Source organism: Ictalurus punctatus, chromosome 8 (assembly GCF_001660625.3).
Source record: "Ictalurus punctatus breed USDA103 chromosome 8, Coco_2.0, whole genome shotgun sequence".
NCBI classification, from domain to species: Eukaryota; Metazoa; Chordata; class Actinopteri; order Siluriformes; family Ictaluridae; genus Ictalurus; species Ictalurus punctatus.
The window spans coordinates 19,904,094-19,918,509 of NC_030423.2; the positions used below are offsets into that span (position 1 = coordinate 19,904,094).

At 36.6% G+C, this 14,416-nt stretch overlaps 1 protein-coding gene across 7 annotated transcripts in view; it reads left to right on the forward strand.

The window, feature by feature from the left end:
- The window catches only part of kiaa1549la (KIAA1549-like a), an 81,021-nt gene extending 67,587 nt beyond the window's left edge, over positions 1-13,434 (forward strand). For 2 of the 7 annotated variants that reach the window (XM_053682208.1, XM_053682211.1), the window contains 6 exons: positions 2,971-3,378; positions 6,165-6,262; positions 6,556-6,695; positions 7,606-7,757; positions 8,846-8,911; positions 10,765-13,433. In XM_053682208.1, coding sequence (XP_053538183.1) covers positions 2,971-3,378; positions 6,165-6,262; positions 6,556-6,695; positions 7,606-7,757; positions 8,846-8,875 — 828 coding nt within the window. In that variant the 3' untranslated portion in view covers positions 8,876-8,911; positions 10,765-13,433. Of the gene's footprint in view, positions 1-2,970; positions 3,379-6,164; positions 6,263-6,555; positions 6,696-7,605; positions 7,758-8,845; positions 8,912-10,764 lie in introns of all 7 variants that reach the window. The other 5 variants (XM_053682209.1, XM_053682214.1, XM_053682213.1 and 2 more) reach the window with 3 other exon arrangements.
- Positions 13,435-14,416: the final 982 nt, after the last annotated feature.

Below are 14,416 nucleotides of genomic sequence, written 5' to 3' on the forward strand. Positions count from 1 at the left end.
ACCTCCTACTCCACTGAGTTTCACAGAAACACACACTCAACAGTTAATTGTCATTTCACAGATCTTGCACATGTGTATAATTACTGAGGATATTGCACATGTACATATACAAATAGAACTCTAGCATATGTACATACACACAAATCTGTTTCATTGTTTCTATTATTTCTATTGTATTGTATTTATGGAAATTATTTTCTTTCTTTCTTTCTTTCTTTGATGTTACTCATCCTACTTGTGATGCTGTGTCTGTTTGAATTTCCCCTACATGGGATCAATAAAGGTACATCTTATGTTATCTTAACAAGATTAGATTAAAAGCTCCACATGGAAGTAGTCACTTGCTTGAGGCATTAAATTATTTTTGTTCAGATTTCCCTGCTTTGAAGTACATTTTCTTTCCATTGCTTCATTTCATTTCATTTTGCGTTAACACACCCGACTCAGCTTATAATTATTAAATAAATGCCTGAGCTGAGGAAACAGATATATTAGAGCAGAAATAGCAAGTAACATGTACAGTATATCATGACTGGTACTGAGAATGTCCCATTTAAGAATTCCTCATTTAAGAATCAGGTGTGAAATTCTGGCATTATGCGGAAGATGTTTTCTTAGTAAGAAAGACGCAGTGGTTTTACTTTGTTACTCCAGTGTGCTTGTTTGTTCTGAAACCCCTGTTCTGCAATTGATCTAAATATTACATCACTACACAGAGCGACAGTTTGTTTTCTTTGTCGGCTGTTTATGTCTCAAACACATTTGAGAAAAGACTCAAGCATCCCCTCTTCATCTCTGCTGTTTTTCATTCATTGATTCAATCATCTTTAGTAACGCTTTATCCTGGTCACTAAAATCCCAGAAATACTGTGTGTGAGATGGAACTACACCCTGGATGGGACGCCTGACTACCACAGTGCACTATGCACACACGTTTACGCTTAGGGTGCAATTTAACCACCATGATTTTGGGAGGTGAGAAGAAACCTGAGAACCTAGAAGAAGCCCACAAAAACCTGGGGAGAACTCTGCACAGACAATAACCTGAGCTCAGGATCAAACCAAGAACCCTGGAGCTGTGAGACTGCTTCTCAGCATAAAGCAACAGTACAAAAATCTCCTTTTTTATTTAACCTACCAGGTTTTCTTTAAAAAGCAGCCCAATATATAGGAATGTGTCTTCCAGACACTATACATTTCAAGGTTTTATACTATACTTGTCTAGCAGTGTGGGTGATATTGCAGAATGCATTGTAATATTTAAAATACATGCAGTACATTTTAATGAGGTGATATTAAAAATGTTGTGTTTCCTGCAGCTACAGATCAAAAGTACGGTGATGTGAATTTGCTCAACTCGCAGTCCTAAACCATTCTGCGCTCCTTAGCAGCAAGCCTTTTGGAAAGACGTACTACTTTACTTCTTTTTGAGTAAACCAACAACTGCATGTTTGGCTGCTGAGAACCCAATACAGTTTTACAAGCAACACAAGATGTGTATTACTGACTAATGCATTTGGGATAATAATGCATAAATCATATTATGGTAATATCAAGGGTTAATTGTTAAGAAGCTAATAACACTGAATGTTAAATAAAGCATGTAACTGTAAAAAACATACATTTTACATTTTAAACAAGAATGATTTAAACAGAAAAAAAGCAGTGTTTTGTCTCAGTTTTAAATAACATTCTTGTGTCATCCAAGATTTAAAAAAAAGAGTCATTTTTAATAAATGATAAAATAAAAATCGCTGTCGTTAGTGGACTCAGAAGTCAGAAGACACAGAAGATCTTTGTATCTGCTGTTTTAGGCATAAACTCTTTGGTTGTGGTCATTAAATATTCTGTTTTCTATGGCATTGCTTCACTAATCAGATCAGAGAGGGTAAATAAAAGGAAAAGTCTATGAAAATGTATGAAAACACTTTCCCATTCCCTGTGGGTTGCCTCAACAGAGGATCTGCTACGGGAGCTCTGATGTTTAATTTTTAAAAAACGCAAGCTGTTGAATTATGGTCATTATTTACATAAATCAGTTGGTTATGATGCAGTATTTTTCTTTCAATCCACTGAAATACTTTGCTGCGTCCATATCTGGACTGCTGTCCACCAGTTGTAAAGAACAGAGAAGTTAAAAAAGTATTTTCTTTATCGTAACACTGGACCATTAGACCCAGAAATTCAAAATATTTGTATCACGAAAGCACATCCTTGGTAACACTAAGAGTCTTATATGCACTCTGGAAGACCTCACATTGAGACTTTGCTGTGGTTCTGCCGTAGTCTCGCAATGTGGCCTAGAACCTTTACGGTCTGCTTGAGAAAGATACGGCTTTTTCGATTCCTTCCTGCAGTAATCACTGGAGTCTTCTTGGAGGCTGAAGCAAAGGCGATTTGCTCCACTCGGCCCATTTTAAACTGCGCTGAGGGAGAAGCAGAGCTCAGAGTTTATTCAGAGCCAGAGTCTACCGTCTCTAAACCCTGATGATCAGACCACAGCAGCCACCGCAGTCCCGGCCAGCGTGAATACGATTATAGACTGTTTAGAGATTCCGATGGGGAATTTGATATGTGTTAATAGCCATAAATGTGCTGAGCTTTTAACTTGCAAATTGGATAGGCCCACTGTGTGTGTGTGTGTGTGTGTGTGTGTGTGTGTGTGTGTGTGTGTGTGTGTGTGTGTGTGTGTGTGTGTGCACTTTATGGCAATATCTATGTACAGTCAATCTGTGTGTCCACCTGTGGGATTGCTTATCTTATTAACTCAACTATATGAGTGTATAGTACATTCTTTATGGAAGTGTGTATGAAATTGTATTTGTATAAATCTTGGTCAGTGTGTGTGTTTGTGTGTGTGTGTGTATGAGTGAATGTGTGTGCATCTAATTTACATTCCCTATATTAATTCCCTGTGTTTCTGTGTGTGCTTTTGCGTATTGCATGTGTGTTTGTGTGTGTGTTTCCCAGGCTGAACCAGAACCATTTGAAGAGACAGACGTGGACCGCCTCATGAGCTCTCTTGGTTTCGGAGGCAGTCACCACGTTAAAGGTCACTCGGACTCGTCCACTCTGAGCTCTCAGCCCTCCATCGACGAGGTGCGGCAGCAGATGCACCTCCTGCTGGATAATGCATTTGGTTTGGCCTCGGCTGAGCCTTCTGGACGCAGCCACCACCAACACCACTCCCGGCATGGCCCCCATCCTCCATACCCCCCTCCTCAGAGCGGTCCCTACGTGGATGGAGTGACCAGCGCCCCCGGCACCATGGACCACCCAGCTGGAGCTCTGCAGCGTGGCCCATCGTTTGAGCCTGACATGCACCAGTGTAGCCTCCCCAAGCCTGTACGTCCTCACTGTCCACATTTACACTTTCAAGTAAATACCATTTTTTAATGATATACACAAAATGTATATTATACTACATTTTATATTAAAATGTAACATGTACTCTAACATGTGCTTTAATTTTTATAAATAACAACAATATTATGCCACAGCATATATATTATGTGTCAGGGTTCTGACAGTAGTTCTAGCTGTAACATTAACGACAGGTTAACATGCTCTCGTTCTAATGCGTTACTGTTTCTATAGTAACAGCTCATACACAGGGATTTGTATGGTGGATGCTCCATATAATCTAATCGAAGACTAATGATAAATAGATTTTTTTTAAAGTGTTTGGATAATCTTCGATGTGGTGAAGTTTTTTGTTAGGAGAGGTTTATGTAACATTAATGTCTCGGGTGTCAATGCTTTGTAGCAGTCACTGTGCTTTGTACATTTTCTCGGCACGTAAAAGTCGTCAGGACAGAGGAGTTTAAGCTGTACTTTTTGTATCGTTAACTTCAAGAGAAACAAGAGAGGCATGGTGAGGGAACAACTGTTTATAACGTAAGTGATAACAGGAACTAATTTGTCTCGTGGATTTCTGTGGACTATTTATAACGTGAATTATTTTCGTATAACAGCACGGTCTGTGCTATTCCTTACCTATAACAAAAATGTACTGGTCTGCATTTTCACAAGCTTAGTGAAATAAAACCAGGAAATAAGCATTCTGTTAAACATCCTGTTATGTATCAATTCAACATTCCCTTATATGGTAAAATATAGGACATAGTGAAATTATATGATTTGTAGAAAAGTTTTCTTTTTTGAAATTCAACCAAAACTCATTTTTAAAAACAATATATTTTTATATGCTGCATAATAAAGAGCTTTACATAGCGATTCCAAAAAAAGTTCAAATGTCAACAGACAGCTACATATACAAAGAAATCCAGATTATACAGTTGAGGTCAAACAGTCACATACACCTAGGCTAAAGACATTCACACACAAGATTTTTCGCAACTCCACACATGTTATGAATTAACATACATTTCCTGTGTTAAGTCAATTAGAGTATTTACTTCATGAGACTGAGATTTATTTCAGCTTTTATTTACTATATCAGATTTTTAGTGAGTCAAAGGTTTACATACTGTACACAGTATTTGGTGGCATTGCCTGAACATGAATCAAACCCTTGGGTAGCCTTCCACAAACTTCTCACCATACTTTGCCGGAATTTTTGCCCGTTCCTCCTGACAGAACTGATGTAACTCTGGCAAGTTTGTGGGCCTCCTTGCTCAGACATGCTTTTTTAGTTCCACAGATTTTCTCTGGGATTCTGGTCAGAGCTTTGTGATAGCCAATCCAATGATTTCACTTTAATGTCTTTAAGGCATTGTGTTACAACTTTGTGGGTATGCTTAGGATTATTGTCCTGCTCTAAGAAGATTGCAACCAAGTTTTAACTTTCTGCCTGATGTCTTGAGGTGTTCTATATAATCCTCCTTCCTCATGATGCCATCTATTTTCTGAAGTGCACCAGTTACTTTTCCAGCAAAACACCCCCACAACATTATACTGCCATCCCCATTCTCCATTCTTCATCACCCTTTTTCGTCCACACATAGCACTGATCATTATGAGCAAACAATTACTTTTTTTTTTTTTTTCATCTGATCAGTATAGCACTTCAGATGAAAATGCCCAGGTAACATGATGTAGCATGACTATGTGAAGCTGTGAAAATATGAGATTTAATATCTTTATGTATGTAAGTGTCTGACCTCAACTCTATGTATGATGGCAGTGTTGGCATTTGCATACTGGAAGATGATATATGCTCTTATATTTTATAGCACAAAAACACATGTCTGTTACACATTCAATGCTAACTCAGTAATAAGATTTACAGCTTATCGCCGTTTCTTAAAATAATGTGGCCAAACTGCTGCAGTGAACGTTTTCACACTTTGACAATTCTCAGAGGCCTAGCGACAGGACAGGCAATGCAGGCTGGTGCCTGGGACCATGGACGTAATACTAAAAAATGCATTATTTTAAGATTATTTAACTCCATTGAGTCTACATTATGAAACAATGGTTAAAACAACATTGAGGTTCATCTAACCTGCACAATCTCTAATAGTCTAGTAGAATATAACAGCCTTTTTACGCAACAGTAAACCTCAATAGCTGGTTATATTTCCACTGTTTTGAAGTCTAATAACTGACAGGCCTGCACCATGGATTAGAGAAGGTATTAATTTTTAGCTAAAAAGCTGTTTAGCTTTGACTAAAGATAAAATAAAAAAAAACACCAGTATTACTGCTATTAATTACAGTACATCTCTGTTTATTATATACAATGCCTTACATTTTTTATTTTTGAATGGCCATTATGATTAAGTTCTGCTTATTTCTGGGAGGGTTTAATAATAATAATAATAATAATAATAATAATAATAATAATAATAATAATAATAATAAAAGGATGCTCTTCAGTAAATCATGTATTTTTAAGTCAAAGTGTTTACTCAAGAATGCTGGCACTGCTAATAATGAATGAAATGTATTAGTAGCTACTTCCAGACATGGTCTTCACCTGGTTTCCTCAACCATTCATTATTCATTCATTCATTATTAGTTAATCTAAACACACACATACAGGAATTTTGCCTTGTTAAAATGAACCCATGTTTATGAAATTGGCCTGATAATAATCCTAAAACACCATTTTATTATGCTAAGTGCTGTCATGCTGTATAGATTGAGGCATTTGATTGGCTGTTGTTCTGACTAGAGGGTTAATGTGATTTGCTCCTCAGGGCTTTAGGTTCACGCAGCTGCCCGACATGAGTTTGGGCTCACCGCCACCTCTTATATCAGCTCGAAGTGGAGCCCCACCTGGAGCATCAGTACGGCGGTAAGATCTATGTAGCTTCATTAAAACAGTGATGATTTCATTAGCATACTTCCATGTTAATATTCATGTGTGTTCTTGCTGAGGCAGCTGTGTATGAAGGTGTTTTGCAAGCCACTCTGAGCTGCTGACCGCATTGAGGTGTGCTCTCATGTGGCTCTGCGGCTCTCTTAGCTCAGTGTGTGTGTGTGTGTGTGTGTGTGTGTGTGTGTAGATCAGCATGCTCATTCTGCCCCCTGCTGGTCAGACAGGTTTATGGCAGTACCACTTTCCAAGCATGCCTCTGTGTTTTCCAGATCAACACCAGACATGAGTCTGAAGCCTCGTGTTTCTGAGGCATCGGAGATGAATCAGCACAACGGCGCCCCCTATTTGCCCATGAACCGAGCTCCTTTCCCAGCTGTCACCGTCGATCAGTCCATGTCGAGCTACTCAGGTCTGTGTCTTAACACATTATAACATATGGTGTATACTACAGAGCAGATATATGACGAAGAGCACCTATATTGCAATGTGTGGTGAGTGAAGGAAGGAGGCAAGTGCGTAAACTCTGCATATGTTTTATTGTGGGCAATCCAAGAATCATCTTCGTAGTCCATAACATGGGTCAAAGCACAAGCACGTATCAGCAAATTAAGGTGATAGACAAACTAATTAAGGGCAAAACACGGAACAGGTGTACACAATAGGAGAACAAACCAATGACCTGATAGGAGTGGAGACAAGACTAGAACCAATACAAAAGCATAGAGAACCATGCTGCATGCTGAAAGGGGGAATGTAGCTTCCTAACACATAATACCTCACTTTAATATATAAGTATATTACTTTAATATATAAGAAATAACAATAGCACCAGAAAAATCAAGAAAAAAGAGTCTGTAATATTTGTACATGCACAATAGAATACAGCTGAGTCCTGATCAAAGTGTGAAAATTATCTCTGCAGTGTTTCTTTAGCCAGAGAGCTTACACTGGTAAATGAGCTAGTCATAAACATGTGACACACAGGTGTTACTGCATCATAAATTATAAGAGCCAATCTTGTTCCAGTATGCAAATACAGGCAAAATGGTTTATATATTAACATATTCTTTGAATCTAGATTAGTTTTTTTGTTTTGTTGAGGGTAAAAGTGTAGGTGCTTTTGTGCATATTTCTGTTGTTTAATGACAACAGATTTTTTGTAGAACCACCGCATCAAGCAATTTATAATGTAATTCAATATAGAAGCTAAATGTAGAGTCTTTAAGTAAAAATGACTACCAGGTTCTGATATATAGTCATGTACATTATTTTTCAGATGCCCCAAAACATTGAGCTTTTCATATATTTGATCTCTGCAGGAAACCCAATGACAGCCGTTTATGCCATTTCAGCCAACCGGCCCGGCTACTCCGACTACTTTGTCCTGTCACCTCCGTCATCATACCGGAGCCCCTCATGGATGTCGTACCCTCCGGAGCCGGATGACCTCCCACGCCAGTGGGGTGACACGGTAAATCTCTTCTACAGCTGGGCGTCACTTACACCTGAAGCACTTTAACACACTTCCCCTTTTAAATGCTTCAGTTCTTCTCTGTGTTTAGAGCTCTATTCCTTAAAACCAGAGATTCCATTGATCTAATACTCAGTATCAGTATCAGGCTGATTCCAGCAAAAATGGTGGTTCGGGATATCAGGGAAAAGATATCAGGTATCAAATCCTGTAACAAATGGCGAAGACTGAGATTTGGTTTTGGAAAAGAAATGCATTTTTGGAATTGGAAATGTTTACATATCCATGTCACATACCACTTTTTATATTTGGCCAAAGCAGATTCTATAAAGTGACAAAATGGAAAGTGTCTAAATGCAGATACAGTCACAGATACTGAGCTATAGATTGCGTCCCCCAGTTTGTGAACAGTTGGTAACAGTTGCTGAAAATTGTAAATGCTAATTTATTATCACTTTTCAATACACTGCGTACAATTTTACCACAGAGTATTGAAGACGGCATTATTTAAAGAAGCTCTTAAGAGGCCATGTATTATTATTTTTGTCTTTCTTGTTTGTCACGAGATAATTGTCTCATGACTTCCACTTAATAAAAGTTGTTAAGTGGATAATGAGAAAACAAGAAAAATAATGCACAGCCTTATAGGGCTCCCATATATTCCATACATTGACACATTGGTACTGACTCAGTTAATACAGATCCGTTTTTGCTGTGTGCCATGTGCTATGTATCTTCTCTCCTGGTTTCAGTATTAGTGAGGAATAGTCTATTTTGAGACTATTTAACACTGATTCAAAAAATTATATATACAGTACTGTGCAAAATTCTTAGGCACTCTATTTTTTTTAGTACAAACTTTGTTATAGATTTTTATTTTATGACTTCTACATTATTGAGTCAGTGCAAAAACATTTTAGATTTCCAAACATTAGTTTTCCAGCACAAAAATATATTTTTTTCTTTTTTTTTTTCTCAGAGTGATTATATAAATTGTTGCTTGGTACTGGACTTAGGCTTTTGGATTATTCTGTGTTTTGTCTAAAAAAAAATCATTCTTGATTAACATGTGCATGTTGTATTTTCAGAACCCATGTCATTTGGAGACGATCTGCTGAGACGAATGGGCTGACTGGACACAGTAATGCTCCTGGGTGCGTTAACTTTTATTAACCTATATTACTCTGCTTAGTGGCAGTAGAACTGCTCTCTTAAATAAGGAGCTTCAGTAAGAAAAGAAAATAGTCAGTAATTCATCTTCTGAGTCATGTCAGCAGTGCAAAGCACACATGCCTTAATAATATGGATGGTCTATTCATTTTACCATAATAATAATAATAATAATAATAATAATAATAATAATAATAATAATAATAATAACAATAAAGTACACACAATGCATTAATTGCTAAGTAGTGAAGAAAAGTGCTGCAATGCCCTCCACTAATATTGACACTCTTGGTAAGTATGAGCAAAGAAGGTTGTGAAAAATTGTCTTTTGTTAAAAAAAACCCCACAAAAATGCTCTCATGGATATCAAACAATTGCAAACAAATCACAGGTTTCTCAAAAAAAAAAAATTCTGTTAAATATAAGTGTGTAACAATTACTGGCACCCTTTTAGTCAATACTTTGTGCTACTTCCTTTGCCAAGATGACAGCTCTGAGTCTTCTCCTATAATGCCTGAATGAGGTTGGAGAATACATGGCAAGGGATCTGAGACCATTCCTCCATACAGAATCTCTCCAGATCCTTCAAATTTTGAGGTCCACGCTGGTGGACTCTACCCTTCAGCTCACCTCACAGTTTTCTATGGGTTTCAAGTCAGGGGACTGGGAAGGCCATTGCAGGACCTTGATTTTATTGTCAGTAAACCATTTTTTGTGTGGATTTTGATGTATGTTTTGGATAATTGTCCTGCGGAAGATCCAACCACGGCCCATTTTAAGCTTTCTAGCAGAGGCAGTCAGGTTTTCATTTAATATTTGATATTTGAGTCCATGATGCCATTTATCTTAACAAAATGTCCAGGTCCTCTGGCAGAAAAACAGCCCCAAAACTTTAAAGGGCCACCACCATATTTAACCGTGGGCATGAGGTACTTTTCCATATGGCTACCTCTCTGTGTGCACCAAAACCACCTCTGGTGTTTATTGCAAAAAAGCTCTATTTTGGTTTCATCTGACCATAGAACCCGATCCCATTTGAAGTTCCAGTAGTGTCTGGAAAACTGAAGACATTTGAGTTTGTTTTTGGATGAGAGTAGAGGTTTTTTTCTTGAATTACTTCCAAAAAACTTGTGGTGATGTAGGTGACTTCAGATTGTAGTTTTTGAGACTTTCTGACCCCAAGACGCAATTAACTTCTGCAATTCTCCAGCTGTGATCCTTGGAGATTTTTTGGCCACTCAAACCATCCTCCACAGTGTGTTGAGACAATATAGACATACGTCATCTTCCAGGTTGATTCATAACATTTCCATTTAACTGGAACTGCTTAATTACTACTGGAGACTCCTTCTAAAAATGTTAAATAAATGTTGCCTCACAATTTTACAAAATCACTGATTACATAGAAGTTGTTACTCTAGAAACATATTAGAACATTCACATTTATATAAACCTGTGATTTTAATTATAGCTAACATTATTGACAGAGCTACTGTTATGGAAAATTAATCAACATCCACTGACCGATCAGAATCGAGAATTCAACAGCACTGTGGTGTAAGCGACCTGAACACTTAATCTTTTATGCAATTATAATACAGATGTAATCTTTTCATGAAAATCTTTTTTTATGATTTGTGATTGCTGACTTATATTTAACAAAAAATCAAAGATACACTTATGTAGACCAGTTTTGCGCATAAAAACATTGTAGCACAAAACATTACAGAAGGTTCAAAATGTTAAAAAATGTGAAAGGTTCATTTTTTTCACCTCTTTCTACTCAGTTTTACATATAAAAAAGAGGTTCTCTCTTTAATTTCATGTTTTGTTGCAGGGTTTGTACAGTAGATGAAAATTTCCTGATCCCCACAGCAGCCCAAACCTGTCCTGGCTCCGAGGCCTGCAGGGCCGCTCTAGCTGAGCAGGCCCAAAATGCCAGAAAGGCCCAGAAGACCTGAAAGGCCCTGACCAGACACAACTAGGCCCATTAATCACTCCACCATTCACCAGTGCTTTCATGGGAGGTTCTTCTCTCAGCCTCCTCTTCTGACTTGGCACCACCATGACCGACCGGCCCAGTGTCCAAACATTTTCTTGAAACTTTTTCGATCTCCTCAAGGACATGAAGCTGGTGGGGTTTTATCTTTCTCTCTGTGTGTGTGTGTGTGTGTGTGTGTGTGTGTGTGTGTGCTTGAAACATCAGCATATTCAAAATAGAAAACATTCTTTCGTCTCGAACAGACCTCTCTGTGTCTTTTGCTCTTATTTTTACCGAGAGGCAGGCCTATCGCAAGTGATTCTTTCATGCACTCTATGTATGGCTTACATAAAAATGACCTTGGTGTAAAAGAGACTGAAAAATCTGAAACCGAAAATGACTTGTTGTACTGTATGTAAATGTAGTCATGACGTGAGTCTTTTTTCCCCCCAGCTGTTTATTAAATAGTGCATTCGTTTGCTTCTCCTTTTGCCTCTATTATAAAATGTCGAATAACGTACATCGGCTCATGAGAAACTTGAAGAAAATGTTGTCACAGATTGTGGAGTGTCACAGGACACAAAACAATAGTCCCAAGCATTTAGCATTCAATGTTATAGAAAACCAGTAGTGGGTTATTTTAGGGCTAGAATTTTATTTGAATTTATGTTCCTATTTAGTATATCACTTTCAGTTTTACAGTAAGTAGATTAACTATCACCAAAACAACATATCTATTTTATTGCCTTATTTTTTGATAGATACTTAAATTTATATATGAGATGATATCACAATCTAGAACATTTATCTGCTGGAGTGTACAGCATAAGCCAAAAAAAAGAATGAATTGAACAAAAAATAGGAAAAGTAAATATATAATTATTATTATTATGCAAGCTAAAATTCCACTTTAAATCAACTTAAACATTTTGCAATATTTATGACAGCATCAGTCAAAAAAGTTTGGGCCCACCTAATTGTATTTATAATACTTTTTATTATAATATGTATTTCAGACACTGATTTAATGGCTTATGTTTGAAATGAATTTTTAAGACAAATATAAATAAACCAACCAACCAACCAACTGAACAACAAATAAATAAATAATTTGAATATACATCAATGGTTAAGAAAGAATTTTTTTTCCAGAACAATTATGAGTAAGTGTGCCCAAACCTCTGACTGCAACTGTATACAGTTTTCTCTCAGATCCCTATGAAAATGAATATAATTGGTAGCAGATTTATTCAGTAGCAGAATAAAACTGTTTCATTACAATGAATTCACTTTAGTTTTATGCAACAAGTGCAATGTGACCTACCCTAATTTTAGCATGTGTTTCCGGAAAGTTCTAATGCATGTAGTATGAAGAAACACAAGGGCTTGTATGTAAGGAGATGCAAATTATAATGATGGATATGGATCTGTTCTGTCATAAACAGTGATATCGACAAAAATCATTCCTATTAATGACCCTTTATTATTTTTCCATTATGACATTTTATATTATGAATGTGATAATGGTACACAATATGAACACAATCCGATTACACAGGCATTCAAGCATAGTAAGATAATACAACACAACACGATTGCTTTTTTTTTGTTAAAACTGAAGAACTTTGTCCTCTCAATGTAATTAGCTGGTGCTGGGGAAGTGCAAAGATCTCGGTTGTCGCTGTTGTCTTTTTTGCTTTGTAAAATATTCTCTGTTACTATTTTTATAACAATTCACTCATCTTTTTGAGCCATCAGTAGAGGCAGCATTCAGAACGCACCGTTGCCGAGTGTAAAATATTGTGCTTCAATTTACAGTATGTATTAAAAAAACTCATTGTGAACCTATGTGAAAAAAATGTGTAATATTCTGTGTAAATTCACATCATAATGCTAAGATGTCATTCTAATTCCTCATTACACAACTCCATAACTGCCAGCTATACAGTATATTTTCACATAATTAATATAAAAAACTGCATTTGTTTTTGAAGCTGTTTTTCCTTTGTCGTTTTTTTCTTTGTATGAAATAACCATGCTTATAATAACTCTGATTTAACAATTTCATATTTTTTGTGGTTTACACATTAAATCGAATCTAATAAAGACTAAAATACACTGGAAAGGAAAAGTTTTGTGTATTTAGTGGGATGACTCCTACTGCTCTCTTAGATCAAGAAGAGATTGGGTTCCAACACAGATGGTTAAGTTCCTTAGCCATCTAGGTACAAAGTCTTGGAAAGACAACAATGTCCCCATTCTGGACAGAGAGGACATATGGGTTTGAAAGTGGAGTGGATTTTCATTATTCATTGGACAGATGTTTTTATCCAATGTGACTTACAAGTGAGGCAGAGTACAATCCAAGCATATGGTAGAGCATTAAAGGTCCTTGCTCAAAAGCCCAGCTGTAGCTCTCTGCGATTTGTCATGACTTTTGTGGTCACAAGCATACAACATTAGGGTTAACCTAATTTCCTAATAAAGATTTTCAGCCTAAATTTTATCCCTTGCATCTGTAATGTATATATTATTACCTCAGGTTCATTTTGTTTCCTTGTCTTAAGAAAATAACAGAAAATCTGTTTACACCTATCTGAATTGGGTCAATAAATGTTTGAATTACATGACTATATACTGTATTACAATTTTACATGTTAAGAGTAAAGGTGGTAGGATGAGACAGGCATAAGGGAAAGTCTTCCCAAAGCTGTTCTTGGCTTTTTATCCAACATTTTAACACTCTATCAAACTAAGTGTAACTTAATCTACATTTAACTTACTATTTCCGGAAGATTTTGTGGCATTTATGAGGCTGAAATAGAAGCACCTTCAATTTAAGTGGTTAATCCTAGTGCCCTACAACCTGATCTTCCTGTCCTACCTTGCAGCTTTCATCTTCAACCAAAATCTAACACACCTCTTTAAGTTGATCAAGAATTTCTTAAGGCAATTATTAGATGGTCAGGTGATATTTAATATGATCATTAATTTAAAAAAAAATATTATTTAGCCTAATTTATTTTATTGATGTGTGAATCTATTTAACATCTCATGCTTGAATCATCCTTTTCCATGACTCATCCATTATCCTTCCTAAAACAGACTTACCCCTGTTAAATATTTGGAATATTCCACAAGCGAATGTTCAACAGGAAATGGCATCATCTGAATATTGTGATCATGGGAAGAAGAAAAGTGCGTTCTCTCATTCTGTTTCAGTTATATTGTGGCACTGGCTGACAAAGTCACTTTGAAAGTAAAACCTTGTTAGTAAAATGATATTAACAAGAACTCAAATTTAAATGAATCATTACAAACAATACAGCAAAGAAACCTGGTGTAAAATGAGATAAGAAAATGAGACATGCTTGAGATTAATTAATGTATTTTTGAATGGTTAAGTGCATGTGTTGTTAGATTCAATGTTAAAAATGATGTGGAAAAAAACCCCCCTTAAGTTATGGCCCCCCAAGTCCAGTGGCTTGTAAGACTGTAGTTTATCAAG